Source organism: Epinephelus moara, chromosome 10 (assembly GCF_006386435.1).
Source record: "Epinephelus moara isolate mb chromosome 10, YSFRI_EMoa_1.0, whole genome shotgun sequence".
NCBI lineage: Eukaryota > Metazoa > Chordata > Actinopteri > Perciformes > Serranidae > Epinephelus > Epinephelus moara.
The window spans coordinates 13,216,593-13,238,336 of NC_065515.1; the positions used below are offsets into that span (position 1 = coordinate 13,216,593).

The 21,744-nt window shown below is 43.1% G+C and overlaps 1 protein-coding gene across 1 annotated transcript in view; it reads left to right on the top strand.

Moving 5' to 3' along the window:
* Positions 1 to 1,206: 1,206 nt before the first annotated feature.
* Positions 1,207 to 21,744, top strand: part of unc13a (unc-13 homolog A (C. elegans)) — a 70,623-nt gene continuing 50,085 nt past the window's right edge. Inside the window, exons 1-12 of the mRNA XM_050055801.1 lie at positions 1,207 to 1,544; positions 6,416 to 6,445; positions 6,544 to 6,643; positions 8,966 to 9,083; positions 9,525 to 9,648; positions 10,087 to 10,157; positions 11,445 to 11,499; positions 12,203 to 12,232; positions 13,757 to 13,952; positions 16,581 to 16,700; positions 18,209 to 19,021; positions 21,113 to 21,206. Coding sequence (XP_049911758.1) covers positions 1,523 to 1,544; positions 6,416 to 6,445; positions 6,544 to 6,643; positions 8,966 to 9,083; positions 9,525 to 9,648; positions 10,087 to 10,157; positions 11,445 to 11,499; positions 12,203 to 12,232; positions 13,757 to 13,952; positions 16,581 to 16,700; positions 18,209 to 19,021; positions 21,113 to 21,206 — 1,773 coding nt within the window. The 5' untranslated portion in view covers positions 1,207 to 1,522. The remainder of the gene's footprint in view (positions 1,545 to 6,415; positions 6,446 to 6,543; positions 6,644 to 8,965; positions 9,084 to 9,524; positions 9,649 to 10,086; positions 10,158 to 11,444; positions 11,500 to 12,202; positions 12,233 to 13,756; positions 13,953 to 16,580; positions 16,701 to 18,208; positions 19,022 to 21,112; positions 21,207 to 21,744) is intronic.

The window sequence follows — 21,744 nt, forward strand, 5'->3', positions numbered from 1 at the left end:
GATTCTCAGTCACACCGAGGCAAAAAGATTAATAGTCTATGATGAATGACCTATTTTTGCTTCTCCTGTAAACCTGGGCACCAACATGTCCTCTGCTTCGAGTCAACTATCAGTTGGCTAAATCACTTCACCTGCATCATTCATGTGCATCATCATTACTGTCTTACTTTAAATATACATTTGCACAATAATACATGTTGCGCTAACTTAAAAAAATCTAGGAAAACTATTGCCTCGAAAAAGGTAAATATATAAAACAAGGTAAGTATATGTAACTGTTAGTGTAAAGTGATGTTTTCTTCATCATCACCCACTTGCTTTAAAAAACAAAATACAATTTAATATGCTTTCCAGTTGAAATCCTGTGAAAGAGCCACAGTTTACTGTAAAATCTGACAAGTTGCGCCCTCTTAAAAAATATAGGTAAACTATTGCCTTGAAAAAGGTAAATATATAACTATTAGTCTTAAGTCATGTTTTCTTTATGGGAAGAAAAACTGAACTTCAAGCACTCATGCAGGGAGCAGGAACAGATGCACCTGAATTAAACTAAAAGGTATTTATTCAAAAAACATGGCTGCTTACATTGAAACACCAATCAGTTTCGACCCTAAGATCTCTATCATGGTGCAAAAGGGTGGCAGAAGTCAAGCAAACACTTGGTAGAGGGTGTCACCCAGCGCTGAGACAGTCCTCGAGCCCACCACTGCCTCGTTCTCCAAAATGTTTTGTCTATATTTAATTTTGGAAATGACTTCAGATATAGTTGCACTTATATACATTAAGTTATTGCAACTTGTGCCTGATGAGTGAAATTAATGTGTTCTCGGGGGACTGCACACCTTCCCCTGTACCTAACACTTGCTGTCAGCATGTAAAGATGAATTTCCTCTAACTGACTTACTGCTAAATAATTATTGGTCGCTTCTTGAATCCTGGTGGTTCCTTAAAAGTAGGGCCGGGTAATATTTGGAATATATATATATAATCACAATGTTCTTCTCTGAGCACCTCCATGTCTATAATGTGATATAATCTGAGGAGTTCCTGGTATATTATTGATGAATATGTTGAAATATGAAGGGAGAGGCTAATAATAAGGTGTTTGAGTATCTCCACCCTCCACACTCACACCATCACCACCGCCCTGACGTCACTGCCAGGAGCTGTCCACGCAGCGGTGGTGCTGAAGCTGAACAAGATGGCTGTGCGTTGGGGAGCGGAGAGCTGAGAGAGAAAGCGAGGGGGGGGAGAAAGAGTCTCAAAATTAGACAGACAGCCATTAAAAAAGACAGAGGGAATAGCGACGCTGGCGCTCACTCTCCAAGTGTGAAGATTTGTATTTCTGTCGGGCGTAACGAGCGCTGCCAGGCCCAGTCTGTGCCAGCGACGGCAGGCTTCTCCATCTCCACCTCCACCTCCAGCCCCAGCGACTCGTTCCCAGGCTGTAAATTGCACAGATTAGCTCAATTACGGAAGCTGGTGAAGAAACTGGACCCTGTACCAAAGGCGCATATAAGCAATGTCATTGCTGTGTGTTGGAGGTAAGATGCGTGTCTTGGCACGACTTGTGCTCTGCTTTTTCCTCGACCTGCCGGTGTGAGCAGCTTTGAAAGCTCCAAGTCTTATCTTTACAGCTTTTGGGGATTCACCTGTGAGGATACCAATCATTTCATCTGTAAATTTGGAATAGCCATTTTGCACAGGAATATATATTTTTACACGCCACGCTATTAAACAGCAGTTAAATGCAAATCCCAATAATGAATACTTCAAAACACCGTTGTAGATTTTGCACATATTTCTCATCTATGCTCCTTTTTTCCGCTCTGATTCAGTCTGACATATTTTACTACTGCTGTCTCGGGTGACAGCCTCATTTTACAAAACCTGCCATTGCTACAACCGGATCGATATATGGAGTAGGTTTATGCTTTCTGTCAGCCGCTGTCAAACAGAGTAAAACAAGATGTAATCCACTCAGTTTTCCCCGTGTAGCACAAGCGTGGGGTGTTTTTGTTTGTTTGTTTGTTTGTTTATGTCATGTCAAAAAATAGAAATAATTTCCCAGTACAGACATTGCATGTCAGATTTCATGCGTAATTGCGCGGAGCAAAAAAATAGGCGTGTATAGAACGAGCCTACCGGGTTTCTTTACAGTAGGGTATTTCTTGAAGCCACGTGATTGGTTACAGTATTCCTTAATCATATGTGTCCTATTGATTGAGCTCTATAATGACAACCTGTTCTGTTTCAATAGATCGAAGTGAAATTGGTATTAACAGGCACATCACACTGTATTATGACTGCTGGTTAAATCTCCTCCTTCAGACACTGGTGGAGTATTTATCCTTTTTTTTTTTTTTTTTTTTGACAAAAAAGAGATCTCATATGTTTTACATTTAAGGGCTTATCAGTGAATCAGTGATGAGCCCTTAAATGTCATTCAGTCACTGGAACAATAGAGCATTTACTTGCAGATCATATGTGGTCACTTCTACAATCTTAAGTTATGTTGGTTTGGTTTGGTGAAGTCTTGGTTTGTCTAAGGAGCAAAACACTAAAGGCGTCAATTTATTGGGATTTTGTTTCTTCTTATTAACCTAATCTAAGTCTTAAGCTGTCGGATATGATTTAAACTGAGTTGCATCACTGTGCAAAAGGAAACAGGGTGGAGAGATGGTGCAAATGTATACGGAGTGAAATACCGTTGTATCATTCATGTTTAATCATCCCCAGATCTCAGTTTGGCAACCAAAAGTTAAACTCATTCAACACAAATCCAGTCATTCATTTCCTCCCTTGGAGTACTGCCTCTTAGCAAAGTTCTTAAAATGAAATTCATGCTGTCATTTTACATATTAAAAAGCTGACAGGCTTGTGAAGAGGGTGTCATTTGATGCCAAAAAACACTTACTACTCCTTAAACAGATCTCTTAAATCCTCAAACAGTTTCCCAAGTTGCCTCAGTTGTTCCCAACTCCTCCATAACTCCTGAGCCCAAAAGTAGCACCCTGCACTCTGAGAATGTTGGTCCAGTTTGGGCTCACTTCTTGCCCTGAGACACCTGATACATACGGTGCTGTATTTATCAGGGAGCAGTGAAGGAAAGATGGAAACGTGATTCTCTTGAGCATCTTCTTCAGACGCACCAAGAGGTTGGAGCAGGCTCGTCGTCGTGTGCATGAAGAGGCTGCTATGTTGTTGACACCAGTGCTGGAGCTGATTGCACAGATGTCAGGATTAAGATCCGGGCTCGTTGGTGGTCCCTTTATGTCTTGAGGCTTTGTTGGCATAGCAACCCCAATGGTATTTCTCTGCTGGCATTTTCTCATTAGTTTCTACACACTCTGTTGTATGCCTGCAGCTAGCTTTATATTGATTTTATACAGGGGCTGTGAGAGGAATTATAGAAATAAAGGAGGATGATGAGCGTGACAGTTTACCTTGAGCTGCACGGTAACAAGAGTTGGGCTGAGAGGCATTGCAGTAGCAGCGATGTGGCATGTGTGTGTACTCCACGTCCCGTAACATTAGGTGCAGCCTTTGAAATGATAACCTGTGCCACAAAAGCTGAATAAGCATAGTCAGATCTGACGACTTCCTGTCACCCCCTGTAGCGAGACGCCAATTCATTCATTATAACTTTATAACAGAGTGAGCCGTCCTCGTTAGTGTCACCCTCTCTCACTGAGGCTCATCCAGACATCTATTTAACACTATTTACATATGTATGCAGATCGTTAGGGAGGATTTTTTTTGCAAAGGAAGTCAGAGAGTCCAACAGTAGAAATGAACAAACCATCCTTGGCTAGTTCTGTGTCTTATTACCATTTCAAACACACTGCTGCTTTACTGTAATGATGACTGGATTACTGGGAGTCTGGAAATAGTTAGGAGCAAAGATCAATTGTGTTTTAATGCAAATATATACAGTAGATATACTGTAGCACTCACACTCTGTCGTTAAGGATTTCAAGGCTGCAGAGACTGTACATATTCTGTAATATGTCTTCAGGCAGATTGTGTAAATATTTTACACTAATGCTCTCAGATTATGTTTCTCGCAGGTTTTAATGAGTCTGTATGAGAGGAGAAGTCAGTCATCTTTGCACATTTTTCTCGCAGCCCTACTCTAATCACTGTTATTGATATATTCCCCACGGTATGCTGCAGGTGTGTGACTGATTTTTATCAGGCAGAGGACACAGGGACATGCTGTAACGACCTCCCCGTGTTGTTTTTCACTTAATTTTTCACTTGAGTCTCTTCTCTCCCTTTTATTTCTTTGTCATAATCTTCAGATTTTTCTCTGCATTCCTCATCTGCCAGTTTATATTGTTGTGCCCCGTGTCAGTGGAATTGCTGTGAAGTGTGGGCTCTTTGAAAGCGTTTGATTGGAAAAAACCTCAGAAAATAAAAAAAGGTCGTCTGCACCAGGGCATGAGCGAATGCATTTGTCCAATTTTCCCCAGCAAAGAAAGAGAAAATGAGATTCTGTAATTGGTGTGGCAGGGAGGGACTTTTCTGTTGAGGGTTTGCAGAAAATATGTAACACTCTTTTTTTTTTTATTTCACCTACTCCCCTTCACTCGTTCTCCTGTGCTGTAACTGCAGCAATGGTGGTTTAGTCTTATGCCTGCGAGCTGAAAGCACCCCCACCCCCCCTACACACACACACACACACACACCCACACACACACCCCATTCTGGCACCCCCCACCCCTGTCACAGTGAAGTGGTTATTTTTAGTGTTGGGGATGCAGCTCGCTCTGCCCGCATCCGGCTGCACAGAGAGATTAATGGAGCACGAGAGAAAGAGATAGAAAGGGAGCACACGTGCATACTCGCCACATGGCAGGGGGAGCTTGTAGGAGCGAGTGATTGAGTGAGAGGGATAGAGAGGAGCGATGACTGGTTGTTGGTGAGGAGTAGACAGTGTATGTTGGCAAGGTGCATCTGTCATTTAAAAGCAAAGAAATAACTCATTTGAACACCTCTTTATCAAATGTACACCAGCACCTAAAGTATCAGGATGTGGATTTTACTTTGAAGCTGGCTATGATTGGAAGCACATGTTCCACCGCACCACTTTCTCCACCACCTGCCTCATGCATCAGACTGATATTTAAGTGATAAGCATTATCTGGGGGGTTCGCTGGGGTGACGCTATTTTTAGAAGCCAATTTGTCCACAATGATTATCATGCATGCTCTGCTGTCACTGACTAAGAAAATGACTCGGAATGTTTTTCATTGTCAGCATCACTTTTGCTCCCCTAATCTTTAGGCTTGTCTTGATTGAATAACAGGGCGTGTTTATTTATTTAGTTCTCTCTGTTTTAGAGGGTTGGGCTGCAGGTCATACATTATAAAGTCATTCTTGTTACAGCCATGCACACATGCTCTGAGAGTTTATAAGGGGTCCAATTAGATTGATTTTAAATTATGCTCATTTGCTGTATTTCTTTCCCAAAATGTAACATCAGTGAAAAGAGGCAATCAGCAGGGATAAAAAAAAACACAGAGCTCTGAATATTAATACTTCAGTGCTGAACATGGGGATGCTAGGCATCAGCAGGGTGCCGGATTGAATGAATAATGAATAGGCTGTTGACGTCACTGTGGTTTTAAAAGTCAGTCTGGTACCTCCACCAGAGGACCCTGCGTGGAGGAGCTGGCAGTGACACCTCAGCAACTATTGTGTTAGACAAAAAGTAGCACCGCTACGTCTTTTGTCCTCCACCCCCTGTCGTCAGCCATGCAGGAATACATAGACAACGAGGCATGTGGCCGCTCTGCTTCCTGGCACCGGCTTTTACTCTCACCTGCACAAACTGTCCTTCTGGTCCTGTGACTCAGAGATCCTGACATCTCCCGCTGAATGGATGCAGGCTTTCATATTGAGATCCTGGCATTCTGCCCAAAGAGGACAGAGGAGTCCCAGGCTGAGAAGAGCCCACCCTCCTCTCTCTCTAAAATGCCAGGCTCCTGTCAGTCACCAGTCAACCATACTTTCATGCACATGGGCTACAGGCAGAGGCAGTGTTGTATACAATAAAGGCAAAAAAGCCCAAAAAAATAATCTTTAAAAAAAAAAAAAAGTAAGGGAAATTGGGGTTCAAAAAAAGAAAGGGAAAGGGAAAGAAAGCCAAGTGACTCTGTAAAAAAATTTCAAAAGGTGCATCAGAGAGACATGGATCAAGAGAGGAAGGACAGGGGCCCCATAGAGACTCCTTGTGGTGCCCCCCCCCCCCCCCCCCCCCAAGCAGAGCACATCACACTGTCAGCACAGGCCTGAGAAAACCCTTTAAGGATTCACTGAATGTTGGATATCATGTTAGCATGTTTGGAAGTGTGATAATATTGCTTGCCTTTTCCCTACTATAGATAATATTTGTTTTCTCAATTTGCAGTGAAAAAAGCCAAGCTTGATGGACCCCAAGGTGAGTTGTGACGCATGGATATCATCTATTTGAATCAGATTGTTCCAAATAATCTCACAGTAATATTACCAATGGTGCTTGTGTTTTACTTTTCACAGAGAAATTTAACACATACGTGACCCTGAAGGTGCAGAATGTTAAGAGCACCACCATCGCTGTGCGCGGCAGTCAGCCATGCTGGGAGCAGGACTTCATGTTGTGAGTGCTTCTTGCTCTCTTTCACAACTTCATCCCCCTTTTATCTCATCTTCTTCTGTAAATCTGCCTGTACAGTGTTGCTGAACACTCCTCGCTGCACAATTTCGACTCACGATTTCTTACTACGTTCCCTACTCTTCACACCTACTTGTCCTCCTCCTCCTCTATCACTTTCCCCCTCACTGCCTTCTCCTTTAAATAGCACCTGTGGCGTAATGAGCCGTCTCTCCTCACCTCACCTTGGATTCACAAAGTCATGGTTGTGGTTGCATGGGTAGAGGGCTTTTTCCAGACAATGCCCAGGTTTGCAGAGCATTGCTTCCTGTTGCATATGTCCCATTGAAGTGAGGCAGGTGGCAGAGACACAGGCAAACAGGCAGTGTGTTAAAGTTTATGTGACCAAGAAAGGAGCCATTAGGCTAAGATAGGAAGAAGTTAGCTTACCAGACCTTCGAGCAACTGTCTGCGATTGAGTTGCATTGTGGATAATGTAGGCACCAAGAGCATTGATTTTGATCATTTTTAAACTGTCCCTTGCGAGTATTAGTGTTACAGGAGTGAAATGCTGAAACACTGGAGTACTTTTCTAAGAACTTAGTTCTCTGCTTACCTTATCCTTAGCTCTGCTGGCACGATAGCTTTTTAGTTTGAATATACCTTTACTTTTAAAGAGTGAAACTGTAATTAAATGGACTTTCAAGTGAAAGAAATGAAAGTACTTAGCACCGCTGAGCTAGCTAACCTTTGAGGTCAGCCGAGAAGGACACCATTAACATTTACATCTCACGCAGTCACAAGCATGACCCTCTCGTCCATAAGTAGATGCACGCTTCCATCTGCGAAGTAATACGGTTGGCGGGTGTAGATTGGTAGAAAGAAAATATTCCCTACATGAAACTGCTCACAACAAGGTCGGTGGATTATCTTGAGTAACTGGGTCAGGATTGCTGGAAAAAGACATAGCATCACAAGCTGAGTGCCATCTAGTTCCATTATAGTGGAGAGAAGAGAGATGTCTCTATGGCCAATATCTTCCACTCTTGGCAACTTGCACCAACACATACTGTACTACACTGATAAATAGCACTACAGGTAAGAGGGAAAATGTGTATTTTTGATTTTGGGGTGAACTGTCCCTTTAAACTTAAAGGTTTGCTTTGGCAGTTTCAGAATTTGATTAGACGTAGTACCCAAAACATCCTCTTATAGTGGCAGTATCAGTTGGCAGATTCAAGTCTATATTAATATATAAATCTTTTTAATATAGGCATTAAATGAGGAATGAATACTGTCAGTTCACATGAATGGAGATGTCACCTCAGGGGCTCCAATTCAGCACACAGATGTTGTGCAACGCAGGGCTGCAGGGTCAGCTGTGACATTTATACTCCTAAAAGGAGTTATTTTTGTCCCCTTCCTCTTACGTCCTCTCTGTCTCTCCCTTTGAAGAGTGAGGGATGACACAACACCTGCTCCAGCAGAGTTCACACACCCAGTGCAGAGAGGGTTTCTCTAGACTTCATTAAACTCCATAACTCCAGAGAGTTGACTGAATAAAAAAAAAAATAGTGGATACTTAATGTTTAATCTACTGCAGCCATGTTGAACTAAACTAAAAACAGCAGCACAGTCCTTCTTCCCCTTCTCTTTAGATCACTCTCTCCATCTCCTGCTCCCTTCCTCCTCACATTTTCCCCTTTTGTGAAGCAACACGCCCGTTTAGCCAAACACGATTCCCTCCTCGGCTCCTAAGGGAACATAAAGAAGCCTTTTTATATCAAAGCTGTGCTTATTATAAGGTTTTTACCCAAGACAGCCAGGCTTGCGAGGAGGCTCAGCTTGACAATGAGTGATGCTTAGTGAGATGATAACCTGCCAGTCTGATTTGTAATCACTTTACAGATCCTATATGTGCAGCATACGAGTGTTGATGGAAAAGTGAGGCGTACAGTAGAGTTCACTGCTGTTTGTCATACAGACATATATAGTCTCTGCTGTTGTCCTGTCCGTGCTCTCTTCTCTCCTCCTGGCAGCCTAGTTGACAATCACCTACTCTTTCCATCCTCATGCTGAATGACTCATTTCCCTCTGCAGATTGAATCACAGTGCATACCCATCACCAGATTTAAGTGCAGGTCCTGATGGCATAGACTGTATTTCTATTGAAAGCCCTCTGTGCAATATGGTGTCTGTATACAACCCTGTCTCCGCTCAGCGTTTTTTAAATAACATTCTGTATTATTTTACTCTCTTCCCTCTGCTGCTTTCTCCTAACTCATTTCTCTTCCTCTTAATCCACCTCTTCCTCTTTCTGCCGAGCAGTGAAATAAACCGCCTGGATCTGGGCCTGACAGTGGAGGTGTGGAATAAAGGGCTGATCTGGGACACCATGGTGGGCACCTTATGGATCCCCCTGCGCAACATACGGCAGTCCAACGAGGTACACACTCCCTCTCTCTTTGGCTCCCAGCATTAGGTTTTATTAGCTGCACTTACTGTACATGTACTCCAATACTCCAGTCTGAGTGACGAATGAATGCAATTATTGGTAACGAAAACACACATCCATTTTGTGAGGCTTGGAGAGCACTTTGAGTTTTTCTTAATTATATTTAAATAGATAAATTGATTGTTTTTCTTGCATATATGCCACCTTCACATTCATTAAGTTTTAGCAACATCAAATAGTTCATAGAAAGTAGCTGTGGAGCCTAACAGACTAACACTTGTAGAAATATTCTACCCATAAGGACTTTCCACAGACTGTTTAATTTATTTTCTGTGTTTGAAATAGACAACAGTTGTTCTGTGTGGCTAACAGCATATTTACCATGCAGTAAGTATAGTTGCAGTCATATTTGTTTGCTTCTCTTATTTCCAGGACGGTCCAGGCCAGTGGCTGACTCTGGACGCCAATGCGATCATGGGCGAGAACGAGATCTGTGGAACCAAAGACCCGACCTTTCACAGGCTGCTGCTCGACACCCGCTTTGAACTGCCACTAGGTTTGACCTTTTATCAGTTGTATTTATCGTACCTTTTGTTTCATTTATATATGCTAGATATTAGATGTACTGATACATTTCAATAAAATGTAAAAAACACAAAAGGATACCATTTCTACTGTTGCAAGTATCAATACTCATACTACATATAACTACCTTCGCAACCACTATCATTTTTACTGCTAGTCCCAATACTAGGACATTTACTACCAATGCTGTTGCTGCTACTTATTCTCCAGTACTACTGCTACTACTGTATGTACTAACACTACCTCCAGTGCTATTACATGAGATTACTGTGATTGCTCTATGGTTTTGTCCCAGTGCTTGTAGATGAATATACAGAGAGGTATATGTCTATAATGTCCAGTATTCGATGTGCTGTGATGTGAAGAGCTACATGTTGAGTGTTTGTGTTGTGTGGTGTGTGTGGTGCAGACATTCCTGAGGAAGAGGCCAGATACTGGGCCAAGAAACTTGAACAACTAAATGCCATGAGAGATCAAGATGTAAGAATTTCATTCTTTTCTATATTCCCATCTCGCCTTCTTCTGTGAAGTTGTATTAGGCCCATTGTATGTAATCATTTTAAAAACATTATGGTACCTGCGGAGGGGAGTAATATTTTGAGGACAAAGTTATATGAATATTTGAGATTTCCAAAAACTTTCCGAGAAAAAAAGAATGAAGTGGTAAATTTACTAGAAAAAAACATGGAAAAAAGTTTTTTGTCAAGGAACCACATTGGTCAACCTGGTCTCACTCCAAAGTCATCGAAATGCGGTGCTTGGCCAGTGACTAATGGCGTCAGACACCGCCGAAAAAGCTGTCCTTTAACGTCGGCATGATACGCAGCTGGTCGCTATTATAGTTTTTACTGCGCCCAGCAGCGTCAGGGGAAATTTCTTGTGAAAACGGAGGTGTAATTTGAAAGAAGACAATGCATGTACCAGGCAGAACTTGATACGGCCTCCCAGAACTTACACAACCAACGCAACTGTGGTACCTGGCCGTTAGCCGAACGTCCTATCTGGGCGTCCTAGCAACATCAGAATATGACATTTATGGGTCTATATCAGCTATTCTGCTAAAGTTTATGTGCACAGTGTGCATTCAGCAGCATTATACATCCAGAAAAACGGAAAACAATTAAGTCAACTAAGTCCAAAAATAATAAGCCAACATTGATTCACAGGACACAAACTCCAGTCTCCTGGGTGAAAGTTGTGTGCTTATACTGTTCATCCACCACAACTTCTTCACTACATGAATTCTGTTGCTCTCTATGTCACATGACTGGCAGAAAATTCGTAAATGTATGACTTTATAATCTCAGAGAATATTCAAGGGGTTTTCTTTTCTTAATAATTTACCACCTTAATCCCAGAGAACATATAGGTTTTTTTCCATAAATTCACGACTTTAATATCAAAAATTTAGTTTTTTTTCCTCAAAATATTACCCTCTCCTTCGATCCTCTGGCTCTGTTTCTTTCTTTCTTTCTTATTTGTTTTTACATACGATGGCCCTAATATGCTGTCACACTCTTCACCATCTGTCATCTATATCTCCTCATCTATTTACTCCTTCTTAAGGTATTTTATTTGATAATCCCTTTCCCTCTCTTCTGTTTCCTTTCCACCTCTTTCTTTATTTTCCATACTCTCTCTAATTACACTCCATGGCTGCCAGTAACAGCAGACTTGAGTCAATATTTTTCTCGGCAATGTTCCTCAGAAGAAGTGCTGGATCTTATTTCCTAAGATGTCTGTTGTTGTTGTCGTTTTTTTCCCCAGTATGCCTATCAAGAAGAACAGGAGCGACCACTCCATGCACCAACCACACAGTGCTGTGAGTGTCACAAGCCACTTCTGCATCCACCTCCTCCTGTTCTGTCCCCCGCTGTGTCCTTTTTATGCCTCCTCTTTTTCCTCTCCTCGCCCCCTCTGCTCCACCGTACTGACAACAGGACAAGACGAGAGGTGGAAATGAGGCTGATAGATGAAGCAAAGGAGGAGGGGAGGAAAGCTGATGTGACGAATCATGCATGCAAGGCTGTCTGAGTAGAATGACTTATAGGTGCTAGATGTCTGATGAATGTGAACTGACATACGATGGGTTGTCAGACACACACTGCCCTGTCCTGACTGTCTGTCTGTCAAGTGATGATGACACAGGGAGCAAGTGTGTATAGTATAAATCCGTGGACAGAGGGCTTGGATGGTGGCATGATGCTTGTTTGTGCAGAGATGATAACAGCATGTGTGTATTTTCTGTGCTTAGTTACTTGGCAGCACCGAGGCCAGCAGCATCTGAGCACAAGCTGATTCTGATCTGAGCTTCTCTAAAGACCTTGTGCTTTTTCTGTACTCACACACATGTGCATACACACTCACTTATGAACCCTCTGCACACATATTTACATCTTAAAATAATTACTTCTCAGGGCTACACGTCTCTGCATGTTTGTTTACCTGGCTTTGCGGACGACTGATGTTTTAAATTTATGGCCCCAAACCTAATTTAGTTTTCTCAACCCTTTATCTCCTCGCAGGTAATTGGAGTCTGTGGGGAGATCAGCAAAGTAAGTTTCTTTCATGCGCCTCTGCTAATGACTTGGAGTAATTCTGTATTTATTGTCCAATGTCTCACTTAATGTAATGATCTCTTTGTGTAGTTTTCCTCGGAGACCATTAGCTACCCATGAAAATATAGTTTTTCTCCGTGCACACGTCCTCTCTGAACTTCCTCTTAGCTCATATCCACATTAAAGTCAAGCTGGTAGAATTAAATACAGTGAACTGTGGTGTTTGGTGAAGCCCCATCTAGGTTTTTAATCTACATATTGTACAATAAACTATATTTAAATTTACAGTTTAAGGTACATTTTGAAGATTTTCAACCATGTCTTCCTTGTGCATTTACATGGCCCAGTCGCAATAAACATTCCTCATGTAACCACCTCAATTAGAAGAGACCAGCCTGAAACAGCTCAATCAGAGGGCATTTTCAATTGGGTTGAGATAGAAGGGGTAAACCTTTGATAATCCGTTTGCCCTACCTGGGGGAAGGTGACGTACCTGGAGTGCGCGCAGCACAGACATGCTGCAACAGCTACGTGCCTCCCTTTGATAATTTTGACAAAGAATTGCTCAAAAAAACGCCCTGCTAGAGCTACGATCTTATGCGAGCTCTCTTTGATTTTGAAACAGTAAGCTTATGCAGCATTGTTGCTACAGGGTGCAGTGTGGAGTTGCTGGACGTAGCAATCATCTGTCGCTACCGGTAGCAGTAGCCTGCATACGAGATGTTTTGGGAACATCAGTATATTGTAACGTTTAGTCTGCGTGTGAGGTGTTTAGAGGACATCTGTAGTTTGTAGCTACAGAAAATAACCTTAGTTACACTAACATTACTTACTACTAAGTTGTATTAATAGGTGGAACCACTTCTTCTCCCTTTATAATTTATGTATTTAATGAATTGAATTTATTTTCTCAATAAGGTTGAAAAAAACCTACTACTTCTGTTATATTTCCGGCAGATTTGACACTTCACAGTGGCCAGTAGCACTTAACTCAAGTTAAAAACGTTGGATTCTAATTAAATGCTTTCCGGCATGTTAACAGTTCAGTTGGAATCTCTAATCAAAATGATTTTAATGAGACTGAATGAGTGTGCAGATGAACGATGTTAAGGTGCCCCCCTGCTGCCAGCTCCTGGAGCTTCCTGCCCATTCACCAGCCGAAATTCGCTGGATGATGCAAAATTTCGTTTCATCCAGCAGATTTCTGCTCACAGCACGAGTGCGGAGCTCTCGGTGCTGCCAGGAACAGACCTGGTTGAAAATTGGCAGTTTAATAATTCTTTAATATTCTCCTAAAAAGGTGCTAGAATTAAACATCAGTCAAAAATAAAATAGTAAATAGATAATACTTTATCTTTTAGAAAGTATCAGGTATCTATTAAGGAAAGTAAAAATTAATTCGAGTAGAAATACAACATTACAACATCCATTATTATGGAAAACACAATAAACACTATTAGCATAATTTTTGACATCATTGTGCATCATTTTTGTTTCTCAAAACTTTGTTTGCGTCAACAGACGAGGATCCAGACAGCGCCGTGGACGACAGGGACAGTGACTACCGCAGCGAGACCAGTAACAGCATCCCGCCTCCCTACTACACCACCTCCCAGCCAAACGCTTCCATGCACCAGTATCCCATGAGGCACCAGCAATACAGACACTCCTACGGTGACGACATCCACGACCTGGACTACGACCACAGAGCCATGAGGTAACGAGCGCCCTACAGCCACTACGTAGCTACAGCTGACACTGAGTGGTTTCCTTTTCATGGTGGGATGTCAGAATGTGTCAGCAACAGGGAGAGAGGCTTTGTTTTGAGACAGGAAGAGAGAAACACCAAAAGAACAAAAGTGTTTAATGTTGAAGTTGTAATATCACACGCCCCCATCTTTAACAAATGTTCCTATTTGAAGTCTAGCATTTAGCCTTGAGACAGCTCAGCCCCTGCAGCCTTGTTTTGTTTCACTGTACTGTACATGGTAACATGTTGTCCCACTGTGCTCTCCTCCTCTAGAGAATAACCCTGGCCTCAGTGTATACAAGCACGCTGGGGCACACAGTTCTTGTATACAGGTCATGTATGAAGTGGGCCTTTGTGGTTATCTTTTCTGTGTGCATGTGTGAACGCGTGCGTGCGTGCCTGCATCTCTGTGTGCATGTTGAGCGTGTGAGCATCAGAAACCCCATGTGATCTCTTCTGCGCTAACATGTTGTGGAGAAAATAAATGACTTTCTCAACATTTGTTTCAAAGGCGGCAGATGATTGAATGTCACGCATTGCTCAGAAAAGCTGCAACAGAAAGTTTGACATTTTCATTTGGTTAGATTTAGATGGGTGACACAGATCTTCAAGTGTTCAAACTCAGTGAGAGGTCTTTGTGCAGAAAATTAAAGGATAAGTTCACAGTTTTTCCAAGTCTGTCTTTAAACAAGAGTCAGATGTTTATATGAGCATCGAAGCAGGTCTGGCTTGCTGTAATCATTCCTCCTAGCCATGCTGGCCATTTATGGGGTACTTAGCCAATTTTTAACCAGCTCTGTGTCATAACAAAGTGGGTACTATGTGCAAATAAACTGTGGTAAACCTACTCATGTTACAGCTTAAACTTCTACTCTGGCAGATTTTTGCTGGCTCCAGGACTGTTGCTCAACTACAGATTATACTTTTGCATTTTTGTATGCCCGCCACCACGGACACAAAATGTATAGAAGCGGATCGAGAGAGAGATCCGCCCTTCTCTGTCTGAAACTCAGATCAAACTGCAAAACTGGCAGTGCCAATTAAATATAAACCAAGATTATGTTACTGCATTGCCCATTTCATGCCTAAAATGGCTCCAGAAATATATTGTAGTGCACTGTTTGGCTGTAATACGAGAATTTGTGAACAGGAAATGGATGCCATACTGTTTCCTGTATTGTAATTACGAGGGCTGAAATTACTGAGATCACATGGTGAAACTAAGCAGTGTTGTTACCACCAGCCGGCCTCCATATTATTTCCTATGTCAAAACTCACGCTAAGTCACCCACCAGTGGGAGCATTTATTGGTCCAGTGTGGCACAGTGCATTCTGGTAGTTGTAGGTTTTCTACCTCTTGAGCAAAAGCGAATGCCACACCCATTCATCCATCCATCCATCCATCTATCCATTTTTATCCACTTATCCGGGACCGGGTCGCGGGGGCAGCAGGCCAAGCAAAGCACCCCAGATCCCCCTCTCCTCTCCCCAGTAACACTTTCCAGCTCCTCCTGGGGGACCCCAAGGCATTTCAAGGCCAGATGAGATATGTAATCCCTCCAGTCTGCTCTGGGTCTGCCCCGGGGCCTCCTATTGGTGGGATGTGCCCAGAACACCTCTAACAGGAGGCACCCAGGAGGCATCCTGATCAGAAGCCGGAACCACCTCAACTGACCCCTTACGCGAAGGAGCAGTGGATCTACTCCAAGCTCCCTCCGGATGTCCGAGCTCCTTACCCTATCTCTAAAGCTGAGCCCATCTACCCCACAGAGGAAACTCATTTTGGCTGCTTGTATCCGCGATCTCAGTGTTTCAGTCACTACCCAGAGCTCATGACCATAGGTGAGGGTTGGGACGTAGATGGACCAGTAAATTGAAAGCTTCGACTTCCAGTTCAGCTCCCTCTTCCCCATGACAGTTCACTGTAGCGCCCGCGTCACTGTAGACGCCACAATAAACCCATTTCTCTGTTGTTTCTGTGGTCATGCAGCACCAATTTAAAAAATATTTGTGCCTCTCTACTGCATATACAGCCTTGCTTCTGCCAATGCTTCTTTAAGAGATCCTTTCCTTTGCTCCTCCTGTTTAAGTGTTGAGGGACAAAATCAAGTGGGTATATTCCAAAGTTAAAGAGGGAGTTAAAATTTCCTCTTTGTGTCTCAGTGTTTTCTTGTTGAGCTGCAGGGGAGGGATGGTAACACAAAGAGGAAATTTTGTACTAAAAAGACAATAAATAGACAGAAGACACCCAGTTGAATCGCCTAACTCAAACTGCTGAAGCTTCATATTAACTTTAGATGAACTTTGGAGAACTGGATTTTTTTCTACCGTCATTTACATTGTGAGCACAACAGAAAGTGATCTTTTAATGGCCAGTATGAACAGAGGGAATGATTACAGCAATCACATCCTGCCTCAGTGTTCATATGAACATCAGACTATTGTGTTAAGAAAGTGTGAAGCTATCCTGTAAGCGGCCAGTGCAGAGACTCAGTTTGGTTAGAGCTTTCTTTGAAAGATTTGCGCTGAGCTCTACTGATGCTCCTCTCCCACCTCTCCCCTCCTCCCCACCTTCCTCCCTACTCCTCTTACCAGACGCTATGATAGTTTAGACTCGGCCACCAACGGGCGCAGCGATATCGACTCAGGCTCAGGATCGAGCCGGCGCACCAGCCGTCAGTATTCTCTAGACAGTAGGCATTCACTGTCCGATAGGTGGGTCTCTGTACCTCCTCTCCAACTCCTCCTCCTCTTCCTTCTCCTGCTCCGGCCTGTGACTCCGTCTCGCTGTGACGTCAGTGGTGGACTTGTCCCGTCCTCCTCGCTCGCTGTGCTTGCATGCATGTGCTCTTATCCTATCTCTGTATATGTATATTCTATACTTTCTATAGAAAGTTTCTGGTCCTGCATCTATATTGACTGTGTTCCTGGTGAAGAATCACAACTCAGAATCACAAATGATGTATCATACTCATCTTTGCCATTGTTGAACTCTTATAAGTTCTGCGCAGTTTTGTGTTTATGTGTGTGGGTGAGTGATTGACAAGATGTGCGTGTGTGCGTGTGTGTGTGTGTTGTTCTGAGACAGAGAGGTTAATTGTTGGTTGGAGTTTGTGTAAGAGCCTGTGTGAATCTGTGTGTCTGTGCGCGGCAGCCTGTTATTACAGCCTCATCCTGTATGTGACTTTAAAAAGAGTCCTGTCTTATTCTGGCTGTCCCGCACTTGTTAATTATACACATTAAATTTCCACTTGTAAGACAGCAGGAGGCCCCATAATCAGGCCCTAACAGAGAGGCCGAAACAGATTACGTTCATTTTCATCTTCATTTCATCATGTTTTATATTTATTCTTTGCTAAGAAATAAGGCCGACGTATATTCAGACCCAAAGATTATGCAATTTGTCCCTGTCTGTGTCGCTCTTTGTGCTGGATGAGAGATTGTGAGATAGGTGATGAAAAGAAAAGAACAGGGGTGTCGTGATTGAGTGTTTATGTGTCCATTCATCCATACTTGTGTATTCCCTTTGGTTCCCTCCGCTCCTGCATCATGCATTATTGAACCCACATGACTGTAATCAATAGAGACGAAACGATAAAGTGTGTGAGCGTATGCATACATGGGTGTGTGTGTGTGTGTGTGTGTGAGAAAGTGTTTTTGCATGTGTCTCAAATCTCTCTCTGACTCATGGTCTGTCTCAGTGTCTAATAGCCTCATTCATCATCGTGAATACATATTATTCACTTATTTATCTGCAGAAAGAGACTGTTTTTGTTCTGCCAACGCTAATAAATTACCGCTCAACCTTTCCAGGCTCACTGAATATGTCTGTTTATATTTTTAGATTTATGACAAATGTGCTCCTATGTTTTTGCTAATCGTTTGCTTTTGTATGGTGTGTGTTTCTGTATTAACTTGTGTGTGAGCTACTATTCATAATCACCGTGCCCGTTACTAAAAGAAATGATTCCCCTTGCAGTTACATAGATGCATCACTAGCCCAGCCCCCCCCTGCTCTGAGTTTTCTTATTGGTTGTTTTAAAGTCATCTGTTCCTATTGGTTAGCTGTCTTCCTCCCTGGCCCCTACCCAACACAAGTTCCTTAAGTGTCACTGTGACAGCCAAACTCCTTGTTGTGCAAGTGTGGGAGCTCCCCTAGTTTACCTTTAAACCTACATGAGTGTGTTTATGTAACAGGTGTCTGTGTCTCCCCGTCCCTCCAGTCCCACAGACAGTCGTTACGCCTCGTCAGGCGAGTTGAGTCGAGGCAGCTCTCAGCTCAGTGAGGAGTTTGTTGCTGAGGACGGCGAGAGCTTGCGAGGTTCAGAGTTCTACGATGAAAACGACTCCTACCACTCCTGCCACTCCTCCGTCAGCTACGGCAAAGAGGATTCCCCAGGATGGGATGGTGAGGACCCCCAAGGCGTCTACAGTGATGAGGGAGGCTACCTCAAAGATGGAGGGGAAGAGGGGGCGCTGTACGCCGAAGAGGAGGGCGACATGTACGGGGAGGATGGAGAGTACAACTACGAAGATGAGGAGGACATGCCTTTCGAGGAAGATGAAGATATGTATCCACTTGACGGCACACTCAGTGAAGACCAGGAGCCACCCTACACCCCCACACCTACAAGCACTGCCCCCACCCTGATGCCACCCTCTGATAGTCTTGCCTCCACCAGGCCACCACTGGAGAAGCAGCCGTCGCTGCATCAGCAGCGGCCAGCCCAAGATCAGGTCCAACCCCCCAGCACAGCTCCTGGTCTACCTCCAGTCACACAGGATGACACATTGCTCCCTTTCAGTGCAGAATCCACCAAGCCTCCATTTACACCCACCCAGCCAGCTCTGTCAACCACCACCACATCCACCCCTACGACCACATCACAGGTTCCAGCTCCAGATTCCAAGCCCCTGGAGCCTGAACCCGAGTCCAAAGTGCCACTGGAAGAACCTAAACCTCTTGAGCAGCCTCCGGCGGCAGAGAGTGTCCCCCCAGCTCCTGCAGAGAAAACAGAGGAGCCACCTGTTCCAAGGTGAACACTGTTCACACACTGTCAGCTTCATACAGGGAAAATAAAATAAGCTGTCACACACACTGTCGACACTGAGCATTTTGGTACAAAGATGTTTGTCTGGCAGTTTACTCAACAATAAGCACATACAGTAGATACAGTATACCAGGATTCCCAGGGTCATAAAATTCCTGGAAAAGTTATTAAATTTTAAAGACTGTTTTCCAGGCCTTGAAAATACACTTTTTTGGCCATTGTTTTAAATATGTTCCAAAAAAATTCCCAAACTTTATGCGACATATCTTCCTTGTATTACTAATTTCCAATCTAGTGCTGCACTGCGTAACCCTGGAAACCCTTGCATCACTTGGCACACATAAATCAGACCAGCATCACGTCATTGCCAAGGCTCTGCCCCTTTTTGTCTGGTGATTCAATCAAATTTACAGATTTGATTGAATCACCAGGTATTTGTAATATCCGGCCACTGTGTTGGCTCATTGATCCACTTGTGCAGGGGAGGGCTGAGGGAGCATGACGGCAGAGGAATCAACCTTCATTCAAGGAATAAGTGGATACAAACTTATATAAATTATAATCCGCAAATGCCTGGGAGGTGCATGTTTAATCATGTATGACTGTACTGCTATATAGGCCTACCTATTTAAAGTACTTAAATACAGTCATGGAGATGGGTTGAAAAACTGTGGAAAGGTTTGGAAAATTCATTGGTAAAAATGGGTGGAAACCCTGGTATACATACTTCAACAACCAATGGGGAGCACACAGACAATTATCCAAAAGAAGAACGTAGGAAACAGACACTGGAGGAAGGGGTAGGGATGGGAAAAAAACATTTCTGCTGCTTTCCATGTACCTTGGAAGTCAAAGTTCGGAGCTGGGAATGATGTCACACCTGAGTTGATAGCATTCGAATGCAACAAGTCAGAAAACCAAGATCTTGTTAACAATACCACTTTAAGCCAAGTTAGCCACTGGTTGCAATACCAGCTGATAACAATGCATTATGTTGTATTTTACATATACAAACACTATAGCACGTCCACAGATAGATGTTAAGCCCCGTTTCCACCAACACTTAAGGTATGGTACCTTTGGAACCAAAAGTAACCCTTCAGACATGCTACTGCAAACAGTACACTTAAATGTGGGCGGGGTTTTTGTCACTCACTGCTCCGTCCAGCACTCACTGTATTTCCTCATTATCAATGACACAGAGGGAAGTCTGCACCTCATTATCGTCCACAGAACGAGGCTGCACGCCAACGTTTTCAGAACAAAATAAAACAGGCTGCAGTGAGAGTCTCTTTCCATGGGATATGTAAAAATCGCGGGTTTGTGCATTTAGTCCTTCTCAGGCAAGCTCAGGGGTTTAGTGTTGATGGAGCCCACCGGAACAACGCTCCGTGACACTTTTTGGTTTTTTCTCAGAGTGAGGATTAGAATATATGCAGTTCACGTAAGATAAGAACATAAGATCCACTCATTACTAAAAGTGTATGTCATATTAAAACTTAAGTAATGGTCAAAGTTGTCATATGGAATATTTAAGGTGTGTTGATTGATTCACGTCGTCAACTCATACGTTGAGTAATGTTACAAGTTAACGTTCCACCTTAAAAGTCGCCGGCAGTCGGCCCAGTGAATTATGTTATTCTTTAACTCAGACTCCAGCTGCTGTGAGAGGCAGCAAAACATCCTTTCATTTTATAGTAACAGTTTACTAATAAAACTCTCCACAGTATGAACAGTGGTTACATGAGCTTCAAAACCAGCCACAACTCAGCCCTGAGCAGAGTTCACAGCTCCACCTTTTAGTACCAGATCTGTGTGCTAGGTACCCCAACAGAGGGGGGACCAAACATGGGGACGGTACGGAGCGGTTCCATTGGTACCATGCACAACTTTTCACAGTGGAAATGGGAAAAAAAAAAGCGTACTGAACTGAACCGTACTGCTTGGTGGAATCCGGGCCACCTTTAGCCAACAATATCTATTTCCATAATTACTGTACATTCACTACATTAGCTAATAGAGCACGCACTAGCACATCTATAGATAACAATTTTCCCTCTTCAATTGTTCTTTTAGTTTCCCAAAGAGGGAAATCATGGAACCTGGTCCTGCCAGAGCCAAAGCCAACTGGCTTAGACTTTTCAGCCGAGTACGACTACAGCTGCAAGAGGTACAGCCCGTGTGTGTTTCTTAGTGTACCTTTGTGTGCGACAGGTGAATTGTCCGTTAAATTAAGCCTGCGCTCATAAAAGTGGGTAACATGTCCTCTGTTGTTGTTGTTGTTGCTCTGGTTTAATTTATACGTCTACTGTTTGAGCTCACTGACTTGTTGCATCAGTCCCTGCATGTCCTACTGTTACTGTGTTTTCTCCCAGTTTTTGGTTACTGCTGTGGATTTTATTGTCTTGTGTTGAATTGATAGTTTCTGTTTACCCCTTGTACTGTTTTGCCATTTCATTATTTTCTTTTCAGTTGTTTGCCATCCTTGTAGCGATTTGCATGTAGTCCATTGTGAGTACCCATGGCTGGAGCAGACGCTCAGGTGGGTGTGGCCAGTAGTGTGTTAATTAATCAGTCTTAATTTATATTTTATACATCCTGTGTAGCTCATAGATATTTATGGGGAGCTAAGCAGCACATAGGAAGCTGCTGAGTTTGTTTTTTTTCCATAGCCAATCACGAGTATTTCTGTTCGTCAGTGTGACGTG